The following is a 24,504-nucleotide window of genomic DNA, read 5'->3' on the forward strand; positions in this document are numbered from 1 at the left end:
TCTCGTGATATACAGTTGAAGTCGGAAGTTTACATACACCTTAGCCAAATACATTTAAACTCTGTTTTTCACAATTCCTGACATTTAATCCTAGAAAATATTCCTTGTCTTAGGTCAGTTAGGATCACCACTTTATTTTAAGAATGTGAAATGTCAGAATAATAGTAGAGATAATGATTTATTTCAGCATTTCTTTCTTTCATCACATTCCCAGTGGGTCAGAAGTTTACATACACTCAATTAGTATTTGGTAGCCTTCCACAAGCTTCCCACAATAAGAATTTTGGCCCATTCCTCATGACAGAGCTGGTGTAAACGAGTCAGGTTTGTAGGCCTCCTTGCTCGCACATGCTTTTTCAGTTCTGCCCACACATTTTCTATAGGATTGAGGTCAGGGCTTCGTGAAGGCCACTCCAATACCTTGACTTTGTTGTCCTTAAGCCATTTTGCCACAACTTTAGAAGTATACTTGTAGTCATTGTCCATTTGGAAGACCCATTTGTGACCAAGCTTTAACCTCCTGACTGATGTCTTGAGATGTTGCTTCAATATATCCACATAATTGTCCAACCATGCCATCTATTTTGTGAAGTGCACTAGTCCCTCCTTCAGCAAAGCACCCCCACAACATGATGCTGCCACTACCCGTGCTTTACGGTTGGGATGGTGTTCTTCGGCTTGCAAGCCTCCAAACATAACAATGGTCATTATGGCCAAACAGTTGTATTTATGTTAAATCAGATCAGATGACATTTCTCCAAAAGTACATGTGGATATAGATACTTATGGTCATGTTTCCTCCAGCATCTTCACAAGGTCCTTTGCTGTTTTCGCACCAAAGTGAAGAGGTACTGAGTTTGAAGATAGGCCTTGAAATACATCCACAGGTACACACACTTCTAATTGAATCAAAATCAAATGTTGTCAATTAGCCTATCAGAAGCTTCTAAAGCCATGACATAATTTTCTGGAATTTTCCAAGCTGTTTAGAGGCACAGTCAACTTAGTGTATGTAAACTTTTGACCCACTGGAATTGTGATACTGTGAATTATAAGAGAAATAATCTGTCTGTAAACAATTGTTGTAAGAATTACTTGTGTCATGCACGAAGTCGATGTCCTAACCAACTTACCAAAACAATATTTTTTAACAAGAAATTTGTTGTGGTTGAAAAACGAGTTTCAATGACTCCAACCTCCCGACTTCAACTGTATGTGTGTGTCTTCATGCTCACCTGTGTGTGTGCGCACACTTGAATGTGTGTGTGTCTTTGAGGCTGCATCAAAGAGGGCAAGCGGTTGAGAGGCGAGGTCACCCACAGCCCAGTAACATACCTCATCAATCAAACCACCGCGACCTGACTGACATTCTCCCTCTCTCCGCTCCACTGCCTTCAATCCACCCTCTGTTTTTGTTCCTTGTTTTCTATTTGCATCCTTTCCTCCTTTCCTTCTCTCCCTTTGGCATGTTTCCCAAAGCCTTTTGTGTTGTTTGTCACGTGTGTGAAATATTGATGTGGCAAAAGTTACAGGGGACTTAAGGGGAACTCATTCCTGAGTAAAGAAGCGGAAAAACTCAGAGAAAAGTTGCCATTCAGTCCACCCAGACTCCTCTATCAAAGCGGGAACATGGCTTGATTTATAACTCCTGCCATGTGTGACAGATCAAGGTGCTATCTATGACTGAGGTGGGCATACTGTGCCTGTATGGATGCACTGTGTCTGTATGGATGCACTGTGCCTGTAGGGATGCACTGTGCCTGTATGGATGCACTATGGGTGCACTGTGCTTGTATGGATGCACTATGGATGCACTGTGCCTGTATGCATGCACTGTGCCTGTATGGATGCACTGTGCCTGTATGGATGCACTATGGATGCACTGTGCCTGTATGGATGCACTATGGATGCACTGTGCCTGTATGGATGCACTGTGCCTGTATGGATGCACTATGGATGCACTGTGCCTGTATGCATGCACTGTGCCTGTATGGATGCACTGTGCCTGTATGCATGCACTGTGCCTGTATGGATGCACTGTGCCTGTATGGATGCACTATGGATGCACTGTGCCTGTATGGATGCACTGTGCCTGTATGGATGCACTATGGATGCACTGTGCCTGTATGGATGCACTATGGATGCACTGTGCCTGTATGGATGCACCGTGCCTGTATGGATGCACTGTGCCTGTATGGATGCACTGTGCCTGTATGGATGCACTATGGATGCACTGTGCCTGTATGGATGCACTATGGATGCACTGTGCCTGTATGGATGCACTGTGCCTGTATGGATGCACTATGGATGCACTGTGCCTGTATGCATGCACTGTGCCTGTATGGATGCACTATGGATGCACTGTGCCTGTATGGATGCACTATGGATGCACTGTGCCTGTATGCATGCACTGTGCCTGTATGGATGCACTATGGATGCACTATGGATGCACTGTGCCTGTATGGATGCACTATGGATGCACTGTGCCTGTATGGATGCACTATGGATGCACTGTGCCTGTATGGATGCACTGTGCCTGTATGGATGCACTATGGATGCACTGTGCCTGTATGGATGCACTGTGCCTGTATGGATGCACTATGGATGCACTGTGCCTGTATGGATGCACTGTGCCTGTATGGATGCACTATGGATGCACTGTGCCTGTATGGATGCACTGTGCCTGTATGGATGCACTATGGATGCACTGTGCCTGTATGGATGCACTGTGCCTGTATGGATGCACTGTGCCTGTATGGATGCACTATGGATGCACTGTGCCTGTATGGATGCACTATGGATGCACTGTGCCTGTATGGATGCACTATGGATGCACTGTGCCTGTATGGATGCACTATGGATGCAGAGCATGATTCAGACATGGTGATCCTCTACATAGCACACTGAAGGGGGGATCAAATGTAATGTGGGAGATGGATTTTGTCACAACCCTGACCTCAGTCCATATAATGACATTGGACAATCATGAGAAGTTGCTGGCCAGTCCGCCAGTTAGTAAACTAGCGAGCTACTCCAGCTTCAATTAATTTTTGCGTAATTGGTCCTCAAAGAGAGAGAGACAGAGGGTCACAGCATGCTAGTTCCTGGGAAGAGAAAACGCTATGATAGGGTAACATGTTTTACAATTTAGCAGACACTCTTATCCAGAGTGACATATAATAGCAATTGGGGTCAAGTGCCTTGCTCAAGGGCACATTGACAGATTTTTCACTTAGTCGGCTTGGGGATTAAAACCAGAGACCTTTAGCCACTAGAATACCTGCCGCCCAATGACATGAGTAGAGACACATCAGTTCTTGTTTAAACAACCCAGGCAATCTGTTATGTGATTAGTCTATGTGCTGTGGGCTGTAATTGCCTATTTTCCAACTTCTCAGAGTCATCTCAAGGGGACAGAATAAAGATGTCACCCGGTTACACAAGCCAAGGTCATAGTCTAATATTAAACCTCTGAAAAAGCCTAACAGGGATGTGCAAAAATACATGATAATAAGATAGTATTCACGCTGGGTTTAATTTGAGGGGCCCCTGGTGGCCCCTGAGTCATCAGGGGCCCAGATAGAGGTTGCACAAGGGGAGGGAGCATTTCTATTAAGCAGAAGTGGTGTCATCAAGTTGAAGATCTGAAGGAATATGTTAACTGCAAAAGACTACACAGACAACGGTTATCGAAGGTCGGATTTCATACCCTGCCATAATGGCGCCGAAGGAGATGGCTGCCGTTTTACAATCCTGTAACCAATTGTGATATTGTGAATGTTTTTTAGTGTTATTTGTAAGTATTTTGTACATAAGGTTTCTGCCACAGTGTCTTGTGACCGAAAGGAGCTTCTAGAAATCAGAACGGCGATTACTCACCTTGAACTGGACGAATAATTTCACTTTAATGAGTCTGACGAGAGGGATTTACTCCAGACAACCAAACAGGCCCACATCCCCGTCATTCGCAGGAAACGGTATCGCAGAAGGCGATCGGGGTGCCTTGTGAGGATCCGCCAACGAGTGGCTAATCTGCCTTTGCCATCGGTACAATTGACCAACGTACAATCACTGGATAATAAATTGGACGAACTAAAAGCATATATATCCTGCCAACAGGACATTAAACACTGTAATATCTTGTGTTTTACCGAGTCGTGGTTTAACGACGACATCAGTAACGTACAGCTGGCGGGTTATAACTGTATCGGCAGGATAGAACAGCAGCCTCTGGTAAGACAAGCGTTGGCGGTCTATGTATATTTGTAAGAAACAGCTGGTGCACAAAATCTAAGGAAGTCTCGAGGTTTTGCTCACCTGAGGTAGAGTATCTCATGATAAGCTGTAGACCACACTATCTACCTAGAGAGCTTTCATCTGTATTATTTGTAGGTCTCTACATACCACCACAGACCGCTGCTGGCACTAAGACCGCACTCAATGAGCTGTATACCACCATAAGCAAACAGGAAAATGCTCATCCAGAGACGGCATTCCTAGTGGCTGTGGACTTTAATGCATGGAAACTTAAATCCATTTTACCAAATTTCAACCAACATATTAAATGTGAAACCAGAGGGGAAAAAACTCTAGACCACCTTTACTCCACACACAGAGACACGTACAAAGCTCTCCCTCGCCCTCCATTTGGCTAATATGACCAAAATGCTATCCTCAGATTCCTGCTTACAAGCAAAAATTGAAGCAGGAAGCACCAGTGACTCAGTCAACAAAAAAAGTGGTCAGATGAAGCAGAGGCTAAGCTACAGGACTGTTTTGCTAGCACAGACTGGAATATGCTCTGTGATTCTTCTAATGGCATTGAGGAATACACCACATCAGTCACTGGCTTCATCAATAAGTGCATGGATGACGTCATCCCCACAGTGACTGTACGTACATAACCCAACCTGAAGCCATGGATTACAGGCAACATCCGCACTGAGCTAAAAGATAGAGCTGCCGCTTTCAAGTAGTAGGACTCTAAGAATAAGACAGAAGCTTATAAGAAATCCGTCTGTGTCCTCTGACGAGCCATCAAACAGTAAGATCAAATCTCACTGGCTCCGACGCTCCGCAGATGTGGCTGTGCTTGCAAACTATTACAGACTACAAAGGGGAGCATAGCCGAGAGCTGCCCAGTGACACGAGTCTACCAGACGAGCTACATTACTTCTATGCTCGCTTCGAGGCAAGTAACACTGAAACATGCATGAGAGCATCAGATGTGAGTGAGTTCTTTAAACAGGTCAACATTCACAAGGCCGCAGGGCCAGACGGATTACCAGTACGTGTACTCCGAGCATGCGCTGACCAACTGGCAAGTGTCTTCACTGACAAAAAAAATTCTCTCTTTTTTTTTTGTTGACCCCTTTTTCTCCCCAATTTCGTGGTATCCAATTGTTTTAGTAGCTACTATCTTGTCTCATCGCTACAACTCCCGTACGGGCTCGGGAGAGACGAAGGTTGAAAGTCATGCATCCTACGATACACAACCCAACCAAGCCGCACTGCTTCTTTACACAGCGTGCATCCAACCCGGAAGCCAGCCGCACCAATGTGTCGGAGGAAACACCGTGCACCTGGCAACCTTGGTTAGCACGCACTGCACCCGGCCCGCCACAGGAGTCACTGGTGCATGATGAGACAAGGACATCCCTACCTGCCAAACCATCCCTAACCCGGATGACGCAAGGCCAATTGTGCATCGCCCCACAGACCTCCCAGTCGCGGCCGGTTACGACAGAGCCTGGGCACGAACCCAGAGTCTCTGATGGCACAGCAGGCGCTGCAGTACAGCAGTGCAGTACTTAACCACTGCGCCACACGGGAGTCCCTTCACTGACATTTTCAACCTCTCCCTGTCTGAGTCTGTAATTCCAACATGTTTCAAGCAGACCACCATAGTCCCTGTGCCCAAGAACACTAAGGTAACCTGCCTAAATGACTACTGAACCGTAGCACTCCCTGTAACCATGAAGTGCATTGAAAGGCTGGTCATGGCTCACATTAACACCATTATCCCAGAAACCCTACACTCACTCCAATTTGCATATTGCCCCATTATATCCACAGATGATGCGATCTTTATTGCACCCCACACTGCTTTTTGGACAAAAGGAACACCTATGTGAAAATGCTATTCATTGACTACAGCTCAGTGTTCAACACCATAGTGCCCTCAAAGCTCATCACTAAGCTAACAACCCTGGGACTAAACACCTTGCGCTGCAAGTCTTCACTAACCTGGCCAAGGCTTTCGACTCTGTCAATCACCATATTCTTATCGGCAGACTCAACAGCCTGGGTTTCTCTAATGACTGCCTCGCCTGGTTCACTAACTACTTCTCAGATGTGTCAAATCGGAGGTCCTGTTGTCCGGACCTTTGGCAGTCTCTATGGGGGTGCCACAGGGTTCAGTTCTCGGGCCGACTCTTTTCTCTGTATATATCAATGATGTCACTTTTGCTGCGGGTGATTCTTTGATCCGTCTCTATGCAGACGACATCATTCTGTATACATCTGGCCCTTCTTTGGTCACTGTGATAACAAACCTCCAAACGAGCTTCTTCCGTGGCCACCAACTGCTATTAAATGCTAGTCATACGAATTGCATGCTCTTCAACCGATCGATGCCCGCACCTGCTCGCACGGCTAGCGTCACTACTCTGGACGGTTCCACCTTAGAATATGTGGAAACTATATATACCTAGGTGTCTGACTAGACTGTAACCTCTTCTTTGAGAGGTTACCTCTCCAATCCAAAGTTATATCTAGAATCGACTATCTGTTTCACAACAAAGCTTCCTTCACTCATGATGCCAAACATACCCTCATAAAACTGACTATCCTACCAATCCTTGACTTCGACGATGTCATTTACAAAATAGCCTCCAACACTCTACTCAGCAAATTGGATGCAGTCTATCATAGTGCCATCCATTTTGTCACCAAAGCCCCATATATTACCCAACACTGTGACCTGTATGCTCTCGTTGGCTGGTCCTCGCTACATATTCGTCGCCAAACCCACTGGCTCCAGGTCATCTATAAGTCTTTGCTAGGTAAAGTGCCGCCTTATCTCAGCTCACTGCTCACCATTGCAACACCCACCCGTAGCACGCACTCCAGCAGATATATTTAACTGGCCATCCCCAAAGCCAACATCTACTTTGGCCACCTTTCCTTCCAGTTCTCTGCTGGCAATGACTGGAGCGAATTGCAAAAATCACTGAAGTTGGAGACTTATATCTCCCTCAGTAACTTTAAGCATCAGCTGTCAGAGCAGCTTACGGATCGCTGCAGCTGTATACAGCCCATCTGTAAATAGCTCATCCTACCAGCCAACCAACTACCTACCTCATCCCCATTTATTTTCTGCTCTTTTGCACACCAGTATTTCTACATGCGCATCCTAATCTGCACATATATCACTCCAGTGTAAATTGCTAAATTGTCATTACTTTGCCACTATTGGCCTATTTATTGCCTTACCTCCTTACTTCATTTGCACACAGTGTATACCGATTTTTGTAATTGTATTATTGACTATACGGTTCTTTATCCCATGTGTAACTCTGTGTTGTTTTTGTCGCACTGATTTGCTTTATCTTGGCCAGGTCGCAGTTGTAAATGAGAACTTGTTCTCAACTAGCTTACCTGGTTAAATAAAGGTGAAATAAATACAAATATAATAAAAAGTGGATCCTGGACTTCCTGCCGGGCCGCCCCCAGGTGGTAAGGGTAGGTAACAACACATCTGCCACACTGATCCTCAACACGGGGGCCCCTCAGGGATGCGTGCTCAGTCCCCTCCAGTACTTCCTGTTCATTAATGACTGCACGGCCAAGCACGACTCCAACACCATCATTACGTTTTCTGATTACATAAAAGTGGTAGGCCTCATCACCAACAACGACAAGACAGCATATAGGGAGGAGTTCAGAGACCTGGCTGTGTGGTGCCAGGACAACAGCCTCTCCCTGATCAAGTCTAAGGAGATGATTGTGGGCTACAGTTAAGGAGGACCAAGCATGCCCCATTTCTCATCGAAGGGGCTGTAGTGGAGCAGGTTGAGAGCTTCAAGTTCCTTGGTGTCCACATCACCAACAAACTAACATGGTCCAAGCACACCAAGACAGTCATGACGAGGGCACGACAAAACCTATTCCCCCTCAGGAGACTGAAAACATTTGGCAATGGGTCCTCAGATCCTCAAAAGGTTCTACAGCTGCACCATCGATTGCATCACCGCCTGGTATGGCAACTTAGCCTCCGACCGCAAGGCACTGCAGATGGTAATGCGTACGGCCCAGTAAATCACTGGGGCAAAGCTTCCTGCCATCTATGTTCTCTATACCAGGTGGTGTCAGAGGAAGGCCCTAAAAATTGTCAATGACTCCAGCCAACGTTGTCATAGACTGTTCTCTCTATTAAAGTGCATAAGTCACTTTAATAACTCTAGCTACATGTATATATTACCTCAATTACCTCGACTAACCAGTGCCCACGCACATTGACTCTGTACCGGTACCCCCTGTATTGTTATTTTACTGCTGCTCTTTAATTATTTGTTACTTTTCTTTGTGCATTTTTCTTAAAACTGTATTGTTGGTTAAGGGCTTGTAAGTAAGCGTTGTGACAAATACAATGTGTTTTGATTCGATACCACTTTGAGACCCCCTGAGAAATGTGTGTTACTACAACTTTGTCATAAGGTAAAGGACCATAGACTCCTACACTAAACTATATAATTTAAATAAATAGCAGTAGATTACTCTGTGTGGGCACTTTGTGAAATGATGCCTAAAATAGTTCCATGGAGTCAAATATAACTTCCCTTGACGTTTTAAGTGGGAACCTATTCTCCATTGCGCTTTAGACAGTGGAACTGTAGAAGGGCCCACCTCTCCCAGACAGTCCCTGGGGTGTCTGCTCTCTCTCTCTCTCTATCCTATCTCTCTCTCTCTCTCTCTCTCTCTCTCTCTCTCTGTTCTATCCTCTTTCTCTCTCTCTCTTCCCACCCTCTCCACCCCTCTGCCTCTTTCTCCCCCTCTCCCTCTCTCTACTCTCTGTATTTGGGCAGACTGCCAGTGCCTGCAATCGTTGCTTTCGGGACATAAACGGCAGTTGATGGAGCACTTTGCCTAGCCTAAGTAAATGTGCTCGGGACCATTTGAGTGTGCATTGTTTAAGAATGGATCACAGAGAAGTTGGGGCAGAGTCTGTGTGTCTGACCCATTACTGGGAGTTCACAGATTTGTCTTCCACCGGAGGGGCATAAATCTGCATTTGGGGACAGCTGCTACTTTAGTAACCACATGATGGTACTCATTGATATCTATTCGAGAGATGGAGTGGCATAGGTTGCATGCATCAGCAATGAAAAACAAAACAAAAGATAGTTAGAGGATTGAGAAGATTTGTGGGAGAAGAGCTTGCAGGGTATTTAGTCGGCGTTTCCCGGGACACCAGGGCGCGGCATTGGTCCAGTTTGTTTGGAGCGATACACACTGCCATATTTGACATTCTAGATTCCCCTTCAGTCTATAGATCGCCAGTGACATACTCCATTGAATTGCTGGAAACATTCTACATCTATCATAGTACACGTTATTGTAGCAATGGCAGGTGTCCCACGTCTCCTGCATGCCGTGTGTGTAAAGGGAGCTCCTCCACACAAACTCCGTACCTGTCTGTCACAAAACGCCACACCGTTTGCCCACGTCCCGTGATCCTCCTTTAACCCTGACAGCACTCTGCCCGCTCTGCTCCCAGCAGGTCTACCCCAGATGAGCCACCTACACCTGTCACTTTACCTGTCACAACGGGTCACGACCTGTTACAAGCCGTCACATCTAGTCAGGACCAATCCCTTCGTCTCGTCTTGTTGACTTGAAGGTGATCTAGAGGTAACTTGTCTGTTTGAAGTGAGAGTCATTGCAATGCCCCATTTCTCAGTATGGTGGGTCTGCAATAATCAAGTTTATTACTGATTCATATCCAGTGTTTAATAGTAATTTGTACAGGGTTGCAGGTGTGATCGCAGGGTGCATTGACAATATTTGGCTTCGTTGTTTTTTTATCCCCTATTTTCTTCTTCTTCTGTGGAGTCCCTTTGTTAATATATAACGCAGTTTCCAAAGGGTCGTGAGAGAACAACAATTATGCTCTCATGCTGACGTTAAGATGTCTCAATGAAATGCACTATGCGTATTCTTTACGTGATGAGCAGCTAGCTGACGAAATTGATGGAGCTTGGCTGGAGGTTGCTGTATGGTTTGGCTTATGTAGTTGAACATGCCTCTGTGTGTGCTCTCTAAGACTCAAGGCCACCAAAGAGAACAGAATCTTACTGGCCTGTACTTTTCGAGCTAGTGAATGAAATTACTTCCTGGCTCAGACATACACACATATGAATTACCATATTCTAAATGTGATTTCTGTCATTCTGAGCACCGTGGTTACACACCCAATGCATATGGGTCCGGTACATTTCTCAAATGTCCAGTAAATTCAAATGTTACCGATCAAATATCCGGAATCACATTTTCCGAATGGAAACCCTGGTGTACATTAATAACACACACAAACAAACACACACTCTCACGCAAATGCAGTATGCACACAAAAGCACACACAGACAGGGCTCACACACAAATAATGCACTGACAAATACACAGGTTTGTGTGCTCATACACACATATACGCATGCCCACTCACCCATGCATGTACATGCACTCTCTCACACACACAAACACACGCGCGCACACACACACACACACACACACACACACACACACACACACACACACACACACACACACACACACACACACACACACACACACACACACACACACACACACACACACACACACACACACACACACACACACACACACACACACACTCTCTCTCTCTCTCTCTCTCCCAGTCTCCACAAAGCGTCTGTTTGGCTGTGTTGACACTAGACCCGTTTGAATTCCACTCTCCTTCTCTTTCCCCCCTCCCTCTCTTCCTCCCTGGGGTCTCTCTCTTTTCTGCCCCCGAGTTAAAGAAAACAAAAACATTCAATCACAGGAGGTTGGTGGCACCTTAATTGGGGAGGACGGGCTCATGGTTGGAGTGGATTCAGGGGAATGGCATCAAATACCTCAAACAAATGGTTTCCAGGTGTTTGATGCCATTCCATTCACTCTGTTCCAGCCATTATTATGACCTGTCCTCCCCTCAGCAGCCTCTACTGCATCCAGTGCTTTTATTATATATTTGCCTTCTTCTTCTGTCTATTTGCCTGTTCTGTTCTGCAGCACTTTGTGTTATTAAAGTGTCGTTTTGACCCGGGTGCTTGCAGATAGCTCGCCCACAGCAATAATTACTACTGATCTGCATAGCTCCCTCCCACACGCGGCAGCCGTGAAAATGTTATTACCTTGGCCTTTCTGCTTGGACCTGCGCAAAGCGATGCAGGCAGGCACGCGGGGCTCCTGTATGGCGAGTGTCTTTACCCAGGCCACGGTGACGACAGAGCTCCCCCAGGAGAGAGAGAGAGAGAGAGAGAGAGAGAGAGAGAGAGAGAGAGAGAGAGAGAGAGAGAGAGAGAGAGAGAGAGAGATAAAGCATTAAGATCACAGCTCCGAGAGAGGAACATGGAAGAGGCATTGTTTAAAGTTTTCATACTTTCTTTTTATTTGGAGTCCAAGTTGAAATTGTCGCCTTGAAGCATGGCTCTGACAAAGTTAGAGATGAGAGCCGGGTCTCTATTTTCATTGGTGTGGATGTAGTTTCATGTATTTTTCTATAGCCTTGAGACAGAACTGAGACAGAACTTAGACAAGGGAAAGCCTTTTGGTGTCTGGGATCAGCAGAAAAGTCATCAGAGCTTAGATAGTGTTTTTTTCTCTCAAAGAAACACAAATACACACTTCCTTATGAACACTCCAGAACCCTCTCTCTCAGATAAAATACTTTTCCTTTCTTAGTCTCTCTCTCTCTCTCTCTCTCGCTCTCTCTCTCTCTCTCTCGCTCTCTCTCTCTCTCGCTCTCTCTCTCTCTCTCTCGCTCTCTCGCTCTCTCTCTCGCTCTCTCTCTCTCTGTCTCTCTCTGTCTCTCTCTCTCGCTCTCTCTCTCTCGCTCTCTCTCTCTCTCGCTCTCTCTCTCTCGCTCTCTCTCTCTCTCACAGCTCAGGCCTGTGTTCCCGGCCCATTCACCCTGACAACAGCCTCCACTGAGGTCCGAGTTTAACATCATGTTCAGGGTCAGGAGCTCCCAGAGGTCAAACACTGAGCTGGGCCTTAATGAACTGAGTTTGAGTCCTCTGGACCTCTACACACACATACAGTATACACACACACATACATTCACTGATGCTTGTGCATGCACATACCAAGCAAAAAGCAGATGACACACACACACACAAAACACACCTCCCGGTCCTGAGCGAGAAAGCCAGGAGAGCAGGGTGGGCCTTGTCTAGCTCTCCCGTCTGTCCTTTCAAACCCGACTTATCTACACATTCCCAGGTTGAACTAATTGGCATTATTAAGCTGGCCGGATACAATAGCAACCACCAAGTGGTCCACAAACAGGTTAGTGTGTGTGGAGGGAATCTTAAACAAGCCACCCGGCAATTTCAATCAGAGCCGTGCATGACTCGCCCCAGGCCCAGGTAGTCCAATTACAAACAGACACGCTCGACAGGCGCGCTCAAACCCCAACCAAATCCCTCTTTATTCAAAGTCAGGGGTAGAGATGGCCGGAGGGGAGAGACGTGCTGTGGGTCGATGTGTGAAGGGCAGATCATATTAAGAGGGGGCGCATAGGTACAATCCATTGCTGCTGGATCGATAGAGAGATGGGGGGGGGGGGCAGTTGTCTTTTTGGTTAGAAGGGTTTGGAATGAGCATAATTGTTTATTTTATTGGACTAATCATGTCGTTTTCGCTCTCTCTCTATCCCCCTATCCCTCCCCCTCTCTCCCCCATCTCCCTCAGGGGGGTAAGATCCCAGTGAGGTGGACGGCTCCAGAGGCCATCGCCTACAGGAAGTTCACCTCAGCCAGTGACGTGTGGAGCTACGGCATCGTCATGTGGGAGGTGATGTCATTTGGAGAGAGACCCTACTGGGACATGTCCAACCAGGATGTGAGTATTATTGTCATGTTGAACTTTTGAACGAGTATTCAGATCAATCCGATTTCAATCAATAAAAATTCATTTAGAAAGCCCTTTTTTACAATGAATGAGCATCCAGATAAAAGGAGAAAATTGTAGTTTTTAATGTTGTGTCGTAGGATACAAAACACACACCAATGAGCTCCATATCCCCAGCCGGCCAACTGTCTCTCTGAAGCCTGGTCCACCAGGACTGGCCAACCCAGCAGATGTTCCATCTCTGGGCCAGCATACAGGCAGCGACTGGTGGGACACACAGGGAGGAGGCCTGACACTGTTCACAGCATGGCGTGCTGTTCTCTTCAGTCAGAACACACACACACACATATATACATAGTTATTCCGTTTAACAAATAGAAAAGCTGCTAAATAGAATTGGCGTAAAAATAATGCTTTTCAGCCTATCCACTGATGGAAATACATTTGACTTGACATGCTTGCCGTCTCTAGGTCAATTTGCATAATTTAGTGGCATTAAATTGCTGCGTGTACAATATATTCTTTATGTAGGCTATGTTGTTTATCACACACGTACAGCATACAAATACAGAGCCTTGGAGTGGTAAATCAGTCAGACAGCGCAAGAACACGAGGTCAAATGATTAAGTCAGTGATCTTCAGGTCAGAAAGTTAGAGCTCTCGAAAGAGGCCAGTTCCCGAGTTGGAATTACGAGATGGATGACCATTCAAAACTATTTTTCCCAGTCCGAGATATATTTTTTCCCAGTTGTATTAAACGACTGAAGTCTGAGATTTCCGAGTTCCCAGTTGTTTTGAAGGCGGCATTAAACGGCAACGGAAGGCAGGCTTCATCAGACCCCACTTTGCAACAAGTTGGAGGCATTATGCATTTTGAAAACAAATATTTCATTTTTGGAACCCTGAACGTGTTAGTACCTATTATAAGGCATGTCTTACCTTGCTTCAAAGTAGATCTCCTCTCTATACATTTTTTATGGATATTTTAATCTCCGTCATGAATCCGCTCGGTAACTGAATTGTGCACTTATTACGTGAAGAAATAATAGTTTATTAACATTTGGAGTTTCTGATCTGTTGCAGGGCTACTGGTTGTATGACTTTTGTATCTATTGTTCCACAACTGTCCCAGAGTCTGTTTGGAATAGGAATGTACATCTCCATAAACTGACCAATAGAATAGGTAGCCTAAACGTTTCTACTATAGTAGATTGACATAGGCTAGTGATTTTGCTGTTCGTTACTCGTCTTGTTGGCGAAGGAAGAGTACATGTGGACAGTTATTTTAAGATCTTCAAAGTGCACATCAGAAATCGCTAAGAATGACCACATATCATTGCATCCTTGACTTGCATGTTCTGCTAATATGAATTACCATATTCTAAATGTGATTTCTGTCATTCTGAGCACCGTGGGTGGACGCCCTAATCAGGTTACACACCCAATGCATATGGGTCCGGTACATTTCTCATGTTACCGATCACATGTCCGGAATCACATGTTCCGAATGGAAACCTGGTGTACATTAATAACACACACACAAACAAACACACACTCTCACGCACATGCAGTCTGCACACAAAAGCACACACAGACAGGGCTCACACACACATAATGCACTGGCATATACACAAGTTTGTGTGCTCATACACACATACACATGCCCACTCACCCATGCATGTACACACACACACACACACACACACACACACACACACACACACACACACACACACACACACACACACACACACACACACACACACACACACACACACACACACACACACACACACACACACACACACACACACACACACACACACACACACACACACACACACACACACACTTCCCCATATGCACCATTTATCAAGATTCTGCTGAATCGCACAGGTCTCAGTGGTAGCATGGACACCTATAGTGCATCTTCCCATTTCTGATGATTATTCATTTTCACACCCTAGAATCTCTATCCTATATCGGCTTTTCTTGGCTTTGCCCTGATTCAAGCGTGTAATTTGAAAGATTGCATCTACATACAAGGGTTAACAATCCGTCATATGGTATACCCTACGAACACGCTACGATTTAGAGAGTGAGACAGCGCTCGTCTTTCTATAGTTACTGTATATGCAATCAGCCTATTCCCAAGGCACTTTCCCTTAGTGTCCAAGTATACAGGCAGGTCCAAAATGATTGGCACCCTTGATAAAGATGACCAAATGTTTTTTTGTTTTTTAAATAACACAAATACTGAGCTGTATTGTATGGTGATCTTTAAAATTGTATTATATTATTGTATACAATTGCTCAGAGAAGGAGATTTTGTTTAACAAGTACATCATATTTCTTCTCTGCAAAAGATAGGGGTCAAAATGATACCTTTCAATACCTCACCTTGTGAGGATAAAGGCACTGAGCCTATTTCTAAACTGTTTTATAAGACTGGAGAACACATCGGGAGGAACTTTAGACCTTAGACGAAAGGTGTGTGAAATGTACATGTGAAACTTCACGTGTCCGAAAACAAGATCTGTCTTGTGAGAATTTTACATTCAAAAAATAACGTGTCCAAAGTTTAATATATATGATTTTTTATACAAATGAGACGCTGAGTGAATTGCTCACTAACCACTTAATAGCGCAAAATGAGACAGAGCAACTAGGGCCCGGTGGCACAGTGATTTAGAAAAGGGCTTTAGGAAAAGGGAAACAAAAGACCTCTACAAACATCCACTTTTTCTCACACACTGCTTTACTACACATTATTGACCTCCTTTGATCATAAGTTTAGTGATTAGTGACCCTCAGATGTCTTCTCAATGGTCCCGTCTGGCAATGGTCTTCTATTCGACCTCATCTACCTTATCGGTCTGATCAGACCCACTTCCACTCACTACCTTCTACCTCCTCCCTTCTGACACGACCCCGACTGACTACCTTGTGACCCTCTGCCCACCCTCTCCGTCCCCAGGTGATCAATGCCATAGAGCAGGACTACCGGCTGCCCCCTCCCATGGACTGCCCCTCAGCTCTGCACCAGCTCATGCTGGACTGCTGGCAGAAGGACCGTAACGCGCGGCCACGCTTCGCTGACATCGTCAACACCCTGGACAAGATGATCCGCAACCCAGCCAGTCTGAAACAAGTGGCCAGCATCCCGGCAGTGTAAGTGTAGCATACATGAATGTGTATGTAGGATTACACACACACCTTTGCATTGTGATGCGGTACGTAGAGACCCACACGCAGCCGCGCTCACACATACCGAAGCACTTTGACGTTTTCCCCCCATCAACTTCAAAGCAGTGGTTGGTGCACACGTAGACACCTTTCGCAACCCAGGCACACTCCGACTTCCTTAAACTGAAATAAACATGAGTTTATTACTTTATATTACATCAAAGCATATCCCTCACTTATTCTTGCTGTTCGGAACGATCAGAATTACTAACACACACATACACACAAACGCACACAGTTGTTGCACACACAATTCACATTGGCACACACACGGAGATGTAATAGATTCAAGTTTGAACCCGATCTACTGCAGAGGGTTTCTTTGCAGTGTGAACGTGTACAAACAACAGACATCTTCACAACCCAGACTTCCTCAAAGTGAAATAAACATGAGCTTATTACTGTATATTACATCAAAGTCAAAACCTCCCCTCACACCACCATCAAAGCTCTCTCTGTCTCTCTCGTTCTGTCTCTGTCTCTCTCTCTGTCCCTGTCTCTCTCTCTCTCTCTGTCTCTGTCTCTCTTCCTCTCCTCTTCCAGGCCTTCCCAGACCCTGTTGGATCATTCTATCCCAGACTTCAACACCTTCAGTTCAGTGGGAGAGTGGCTGGGAGCCATCAAGATGACCCAGTACAGAGATAACTTCCTCAACTCTGGCTTCACCTCCCTGCAACTGGTGGCACAGATTACATCTGAGTGAGTCACACACATGCACAGACTCATGCAGGCTCTCACACGCATGCAGTCTTGCGCACACACACACACACACACACACACACACACACACACACACACACACACACACACACACACACACACACACACACACACACACACACACACACACACACACACACACACACACACACACACACACACACAGGTGTACAGTACATGCATGCACAAACACACATACACATGTACACACACAGATTACATCTGAGTGAGTCACACATGTGCACAGACTCATGCAGGCTCTCACACGCATGTAGTCTTGCGTACACACACACATTCACAGGTGTATAGTACATGCATGCACAAACACACGTACACACACACACACACACACGTACACACGCACACACACACACACACACACACACACAGAAACAGACGCACTCATGTGAGCAAGCGTGCATGTACACACACATCTCATTTAAAATGATCCTGTCCAAATATTGGCCCTAAGAAATCTATCTGGCTTCAAAATGTTGTTTCTAAAATGTAGCGACATGGTTTTAATTGTCAATCAAAGAGAACAAAAGCTTGATCACTGAGAGGCAGACAAAGTTAATGGAATATGTGTTTGTTGTTTTCTCCTTCACAGCCAGTGGCTAACCGTCCTGAAAGTAATTATTTGGGGCTTTGGTTATATCTGTAAATGTATTAGAGACCAATATGAATGCATGTTTATGTATTTGCTTCTGCAGACATAAAACTGACGTATTTCCTCCCTCTTTCCATCCCTCTCTTCCCATCTCCCTGCCTCTCTCTCTCCAGAGACCTCCTGAGGATAGGTGTCACCCTGGGGGGCCACCAGAAGAAGATCCTCAGTAACGTCACCTCCATGCGGGTGCAGATAAGCCAGTGCCAGTCGCCCACTGCCGTGGCATGACTGGAGGAGGCGCCATGCCACGGGGCGGGCAGCATTCGGGTTGGCAGGGACTACAGCAGAAAGGACTACACCCCTCACCGAATGACCCCCGACCCGTCGGAACGCGCCAGGGTCGAGACTATCATTCTCATCTAATCCCATCGGACATATAATCAAACATCATTACCCAGGAGGCCAGGGTCCAGACGAAGACTAACTATCAATTTCCACTAATCTGAGTTATTCTGAGTTATGATGTAGAGTTCAATGTGTTCGGAGGCTGTTTTTTTTTCAATCTTAATCTGTGAGGTAATAGAGTATGGTGGTACTGACTCAGAGAGTCTTTGGGAATATCAGATGTATGTCTTGACTGGATGATGTTAGACTGGAGAGGAGGAAATGGAAGACATTTTGAAGAGGAAGATCATCGGTGAATCTCAAACACCCCCCAATTTGTTCAGAGGGCCCTCCGTTGTCACGGGTTGGTGACGAAGCTCAGAGGTTGACTTCCAGAGAGTGGCGAGGGGATGAATACATCAGTCACCTTTTGGAACACACTCATGGCAATTCATGTTTCACTTTTAGATACTAAAACGAGCATGAAATTCAACCCACTGGGCAAAAACGGGTTGAATCAACATTGTTCCCACATAATTTCAACAATACATGTGATGATATTGATTCAATGTGGAAAATTGATTGGATTTGGATTGATTGCAAATAGTCCGAAATGTGAGGGAATTTCATGTTTTTTTTCAGCTAACTTTGAACCTAAATCCAAAGTCATAGCGACATTTTTTGTTGATTTCACATTGAATTCACGTTAGTTGACAACTCAACAACCAAATGTATATATTTTTTTAAATGATGTTGAACTGACGTCTGTGCCCAGTGAGAAATGAACAAATCCCCCTAGGCCATTTTACAAGATATAAACCTCAGTAACAGTTACACATTTCATTTGGGAAGTATTTCGTCTGTTACGTGTCTTGAAATCAGATGGTGGACCTGCTCTGATAGTTTTATGCATGTGGCATATAACTAGGCACGCACTCTCCAAACATATTGAGGTGCGTGTCGGGATAGGACTACACCCCTCACCGAATGACCCCCGACCCGTCGACCCGTAGCACTTCGCTATGAAGCCTGCAGCCTTTCTGGCTTGGTCGAAGTGGCTGTGAGAGGGTTAAATTAGCCCCTACACCCTCGATCATTTTCACTCCCTCAGCTGTGGTACAATGTGCATATGGCGCAGGTGCGCGTGGCCAGGAGCAAGGAGCAAGGGGAAGGGAGTGATTTGGGATTCAGCCAATGTCATCAGAAGGCCCCTGATTTGTCATTTGACCCCAGCCTTCCTCAAAGACTGAAATGAGGATGCATTGGTCTGGCTAGGAGCAGCAGTATGAAATGAGGATGCATTGGTCTGGCTAGGAGCAGCAGTATGAAATGAGGATGCATTGGTCTGGCTAGGAGCAGCAGTATGAAATGAGGATGCATTGGTCTGGCTAGGAGCAGCAGTATGAAATGAGGATGCATTGGTCTGGCTAGGAGCAGCAGTATGAAATGAGGATGCATTGGTCTGGCTAGGAGCAGCAGTATGAAATGAGGATGCATTGGTCTGGCTAGGAGCAGCAGTATGAAATGAGGATGCATTGGTCTGGCTAGGAGCAGCAGTATGAAATGCGTATTGAAAGAATGCAAATAGACATGTTCAATATACACACATACGGGAAAATGATACAGAGACATACAGTGGTGATTGGTTGATTTGACATTTTTCTCACCTTATATTTTTTCATTTGAAGCTTTTGACATTTTTGAGATCTCCTCAAGGTCGACCAAAGTTGAACTGGCTGGAAAGGAGAGCTTCTCTGACATTTTGTTGGTATTGTGTTTTGCTTTTCCACCATGAAAGCAGGGAACAAAATTCTCTACCATGTTTTCACTTTAACACTACCTGTGGATGTCTGGGCTGATGGCCTTGCCAAAGGACTAGTGAAATGGCCTCACCCAGATTCTGAGAATATATATAAATATGTATATCTCTAACTAAATATGAATATATCTTCTGAATAAATCTTCATATTGAAGGTGACTTGTATGAATATGTATGCACAAAACTCTCTCTGCTTGCCTTTTTGGCAAAGATGACGTTTTTGTGGACTGGATTGTGATGGAGATGGACTCATAATGTAGTTTCTCTACAGCGCCACCTAGCCCTCTGGAGGACAAAACATAAAGACACCATTTTGTTTCTTTCCCCAATGCTGAGGGGTCATCACATGGACAATCCTGAATGAATTTTGAGCTGGAAGCAAATGTACAAAGGACCATGTACAAATGACTCTTTCTGTGGATGTGTATAAAACAACTATAGGGATAAAAAAAAGTAACAAAATGTCCCTTCTCTGAAGAGCCCATGTTAAATGTAAGTGTATTCATGCCATATCTTGCTGGTGAGCACTTACTTGTACAGATTGTATTTTTCTTTATTTCCTCTTGTTTGTTGCTTGTGTTGGAGTGATTGGAACCATCAAGAATGGGAAGTAGAGTGGATAGTGTCTCGTCTACTGGCCAAGGTCTACGGTATGTATTGTATCTGCTATTGATGTGTGTGTGTGTGTGTGTGTGTGTGTGTGTGTGTGTGTGTGTGTGTGTGTGTGTGTGTGTGTGTGTGTGTGTGTGTGTGTGTGTGTGTGTGTGTGTGTGTGTGTGTGTGTGTGTGTGTGTGTGTGTGTGTGTGTGTGTGTGTATGTGAATATCTGGGTCTGGCTTAGCCAACAGGCGCCTCTTGATAAACACAGACAAACAGCTCACAGAGGCACTCCGCACACACACAAAATCAATAATAGCACCGCGGAGGGGTTCAACTCGCACTTCAACCCCCACACACCTGTTACCTAAAGAGAGGAGTTCATCTTGCACTTCAACCCCCACACACCTGTTTCCTTAAAGAGAGGAGGTCCTCTCGCACTTCAACCCCCACACACCTGTTACCTAAAGAGAGGAGGTCCTCTCGCACTTCAACCCCCACACACCTGTTACCTAAAGAGAGGAGGTCCTCTCGCACTTCAACACCCACACACCTATTACCTAAAGTGGCTAGTTTTACAGCTATTACTAGTACACTAAAAGCTATGTCAATTGTAAGTATTGCTTAGTGACTGCTCCACCTACGTTGGCCAATATTAATTTATATGTGTCACTTTGGTATAGGGATCAGGAGACAGGCGCAGGAATACGTAATAGTGGTTTTTCTTACCCAAATTACAGCGTGCCGTTTAAATGCAAGGGGGAGAAGACCAAAGAAACACATATACAAAACACAGGGTTGAAACCCAACAAAAGAGCGAGGAGTACCTTGAGTAAGTACACCGGGGCGAGACCCGTAATCATCTGCGCAATACAAGCGGCACGAAAGCCAAAACAACACAGCACAGGTACTCACACGATCAACAGACAATGGAACAATAATCGACTGCCCAATGGAAACCAATGGGCACATTTATACAATTACAATCCGGGAAATGGAGACGAGGTGTGCGTAATGACACCGTTCTGGAGGGATCCTTGACAAAATGTCCATAACGGGGTGTATCTTCATTTCCAATCAAGTCATATTTTCACTTAGTCGTACACTGATGTCAATGGATGACTCAGTGAAAATTTGCCTCACTTGGAAGTTAGTAGTTGCCCCAATGTTTATAAGTGGAACACACTCTATTGCAATTGGTGGAAGACAGAAGAGGTTGGTGAGAGGAGCTTTAGGGGGACGGGGTCATTGTAATGGCTGGAATGGAATGAATGGAACAGAGTCAAACACGTGGTTTCCATATCTTTGATACCGTTCCATTCCAGCCATCTAATGAGCCTGTCCTCCTATAACTCCCCCCTCCAGCCTCCTCTGGCGGAAGAGGTTTATTTTTGAGATGGTGGCTACTGAGGACACGGATACTATTGCAGTTGGAGTGAGAGTGTCCTTCTGAAGTATGTCTGAAGATGGAGTAAATGGTGGTCCAGGAGGGGAAGCTGACATGATGAGTTGGAGGGCTTCGGTACACAGGGTTGATTGTACTACTAGCCCTGCTCTTGTGTATGCTAGAAGCCTGTGATTGCAGTGTGATTGGTGTGGTGTAGTCTGAGAAATAGATGGCTGTCTGGTCTTGCACCAATCACACTGAATCTCAACTATGTCTGACAGCAAGGTGAAGGAACCTGGTTGAAGATGGTGGAACTGCTCTGATAACTCTGTCGAAACCAAAGGGAATTGGGTTATTCCCAATCAGATCAAAACATACAATTATGAATAAGTGTAGTCGCCAACCCACTGACATGTCCACTTTACTAAAGTAGGCAATCAATGCGAAGGCAACAACCCATGTTACACTGTAGATATAGCAAAATCCTCATTAACTGTGAATTGGCCATATTAATTAAGCCTTCCAGGGACAGCAGAGGGAAATTAAGTATGCCTATGTTTGATCTTCTACAGAGTAGGCCTATGGCAAGTGTCTAATATTGGAACACGATACAACTTAACCAGATTTTGTCTGGTTGTAATCTCTCATTGCATCGATTTTCTTGTAACTACATCCTCAGGTGTCAGGTCATGACAAACTGCTGTTTCCCCAAACACAGATATCGTAGACTGCTGTTCTACTAGCCACTCTGTGGAATTGGCCAGCCTTCTGCACTCCTGTGCCAAGCAATGGGTTTTTACTTTAGTAGGGGTGTGGCTCCATGTCTAAGACTGGGGTACCCACCTTGGCGTCTGAAATTAGAAATCAATCGCAGCCCATTAGCAGATTATTAAGTATCCTCAACCCCCTCACCCCTTCATTTTCCCTTCTGTCTCACATCTATCCCCCCATCCCTTGCTCCTTCTCATGGCCAGGCTCCAGCTCATTTATCCTGAGTGTAAAAAACCTGTCTCAGGCCCAGGTCTGGATGTGGGTCTGGGCCTCGCCGGGCCTGCCCAGCTGGCTGTGGCTGAGAAATGGCTGCATCTCGGACTCTCTGCTCCAGTGCACCCATGCAGGCACGGGACCAGGCCACCTGCTGGGGCCTCAGGGCCTCAGTCTAACAGCGGTCTGATCAGCCATGAGGAGGGAGATGGATGGGTCTGGGGCCAGCACACACACACACACACAGGCATACACACACACACACGCCAAGGAGTCCGCTGTCACAGCTACTGCACGGCAGTCTATCTCATAATGAAGAGAGAGTGGGCCGAGACCTGATAGTGGGTGTCTATTGGGAACATGAGCGGGGTGAGAGAAGAGAGGGGAGGGGGGAGGGGTTGACGGACTATGAAACAGTAGCACTATACATCAACTAAGGTATATTGGGGTCGGTTCTAATTGTTGTAATTCAGCTACAGTCTACGACCACCTGAGCTGTTTCAATAAACCGTACATGACAACCTATACATGAAGCTCTTTAGGTCGAAACCTAGCTTTTAAAATCCCTTTCAACATCATTCACACAAGCCCGGAGTACCCTGCGCATACCTAATCATTCTTTCTTCTGATTAACGCTGTCTGTTTATTCAATGGAGGGATCTCATTTCAATCCATTACGCTTCCATTCAGGCACGTCTCAAGTATATGCCATTCAACATGCCTGTCTATGAATGAGATGACAGAGCACTCTGTGATTCCCAGTTTTCTTGTTTTCCATTTGCTAATGTTGGATGTATTAACATTCTGTCTCTAATAGCATTCCACTATAGAATCGTGACATGAAAAGCAATTAGCACTCCCTCCATAATGAGCCATTTCAGAATTAGCTGTCATTGTCCCATTCTCTCCTCCTAAAAAAAACATATATATATTCATCTGTGGATTACTTTGATAATCATTTTTTACAATGACATCTGTTTTGATTTGTTACAACTTTGTCTGAAAAGTGGGCCTGGGTGTGTCCATTCAACTGATGATTGCTGTTGAATAAATATTTGTGTAGTTAAATCTGTTTCAGAAAGTATTGTTTTAGTTGGAAATAATTCCTCTATTTGTATGTGTTCTTCTATTTCAGATAATGGACACACATATAAACACACGCACACACACACACACACACACACACACACACACACACACACACACACACACACACACACACACACACACACACACACACACACACACACACACACACACACACACACACACACACACACACACACACACACACACACACACACACACACACACACACACACACACACACAGCAGACCCAGCATTGCTAAGGGCAGCCAATAAGGATGAAGACAGCACGACAGGGATGATGACCTCACTTTGCGGTACACACAGGACATAGGAACCGAATGCGTGTTTTCTTGTCTTTGTTTCCCTCTCTGTATAGCTACCACTTGTATATCGTGATGACGAGTATGTGTCCGAGTTTGTAAGCAGTAACTTTCTGACAACTATTGTACTAAAAATGCACTCAATAAACGCCTTGGAAAAAGAGTAAATCACTGGCGGTCCCAGACTCTGAA

The 24,504-nt window shown here is 45.3% G+C and overlaps 1 protein-coding gene across 3 annotated transcripts in view; it reads left to right on the forward strand.

Annotated features, from left to right (window-relative positions):
* The window catches only part of LOC124009399 (ephrin type-B receptor 1-like), a 377,149-nt gene extending 353,056 nt beyond the window's left edge, over positions 1-24,093 (forward strand). For 2 of the 3 annotated variants that reach the window (XR_006834290.1, XR_006834291.1), the window contains exons 13-17: positions 12,997-13,146; positions 16,133-16,326; positions 16,945-17,100; positions 17,905-20,584; positions 24,038-24,093. Coding sequence is in view for 1 of the 3 variants with exons in the window: in XM_046321201.1 (XP_046177157.1) it covers positions 12,997-13,146; positions 16,133-16,326; positions 16,945-17,100; positions 17,905-18,019 (615 nt within the window). In the remaining 2 variants the exon portion in view is untranslated. Of the gene's footprint in view, positions 1-12,996; positions 13,147-16,132; positions 16,327-16,944; positions 17,101-17,904; positions 24,015-24,037 lie in introns of those variants that run through there. The other variant, XM_046321201.1, reaches the window with a different exon arrangement.
* Positions 24,094-24,504: the final 411 nt, after the last annotated feature.

This window comes from Oncorhynchus gorbuscha, linkage group LG22 (assembly GCF_021184085.1).
Source record: "Oncorhynchus gorbuscha isolate QuinsamMale2020 ecotype Even-year linkage group LG22, OgorEven_v1.0, whole genome shotgun sequence".
In the NCBI taxonomy this organism is placed as follows: domain Eukaryota; kingdom Metazoa; phylum Chordata; class Actinopteri; order Salmoniformes; family Salmonidae; genus Oncorhynchus; species Oncorhynchus gorbuscha.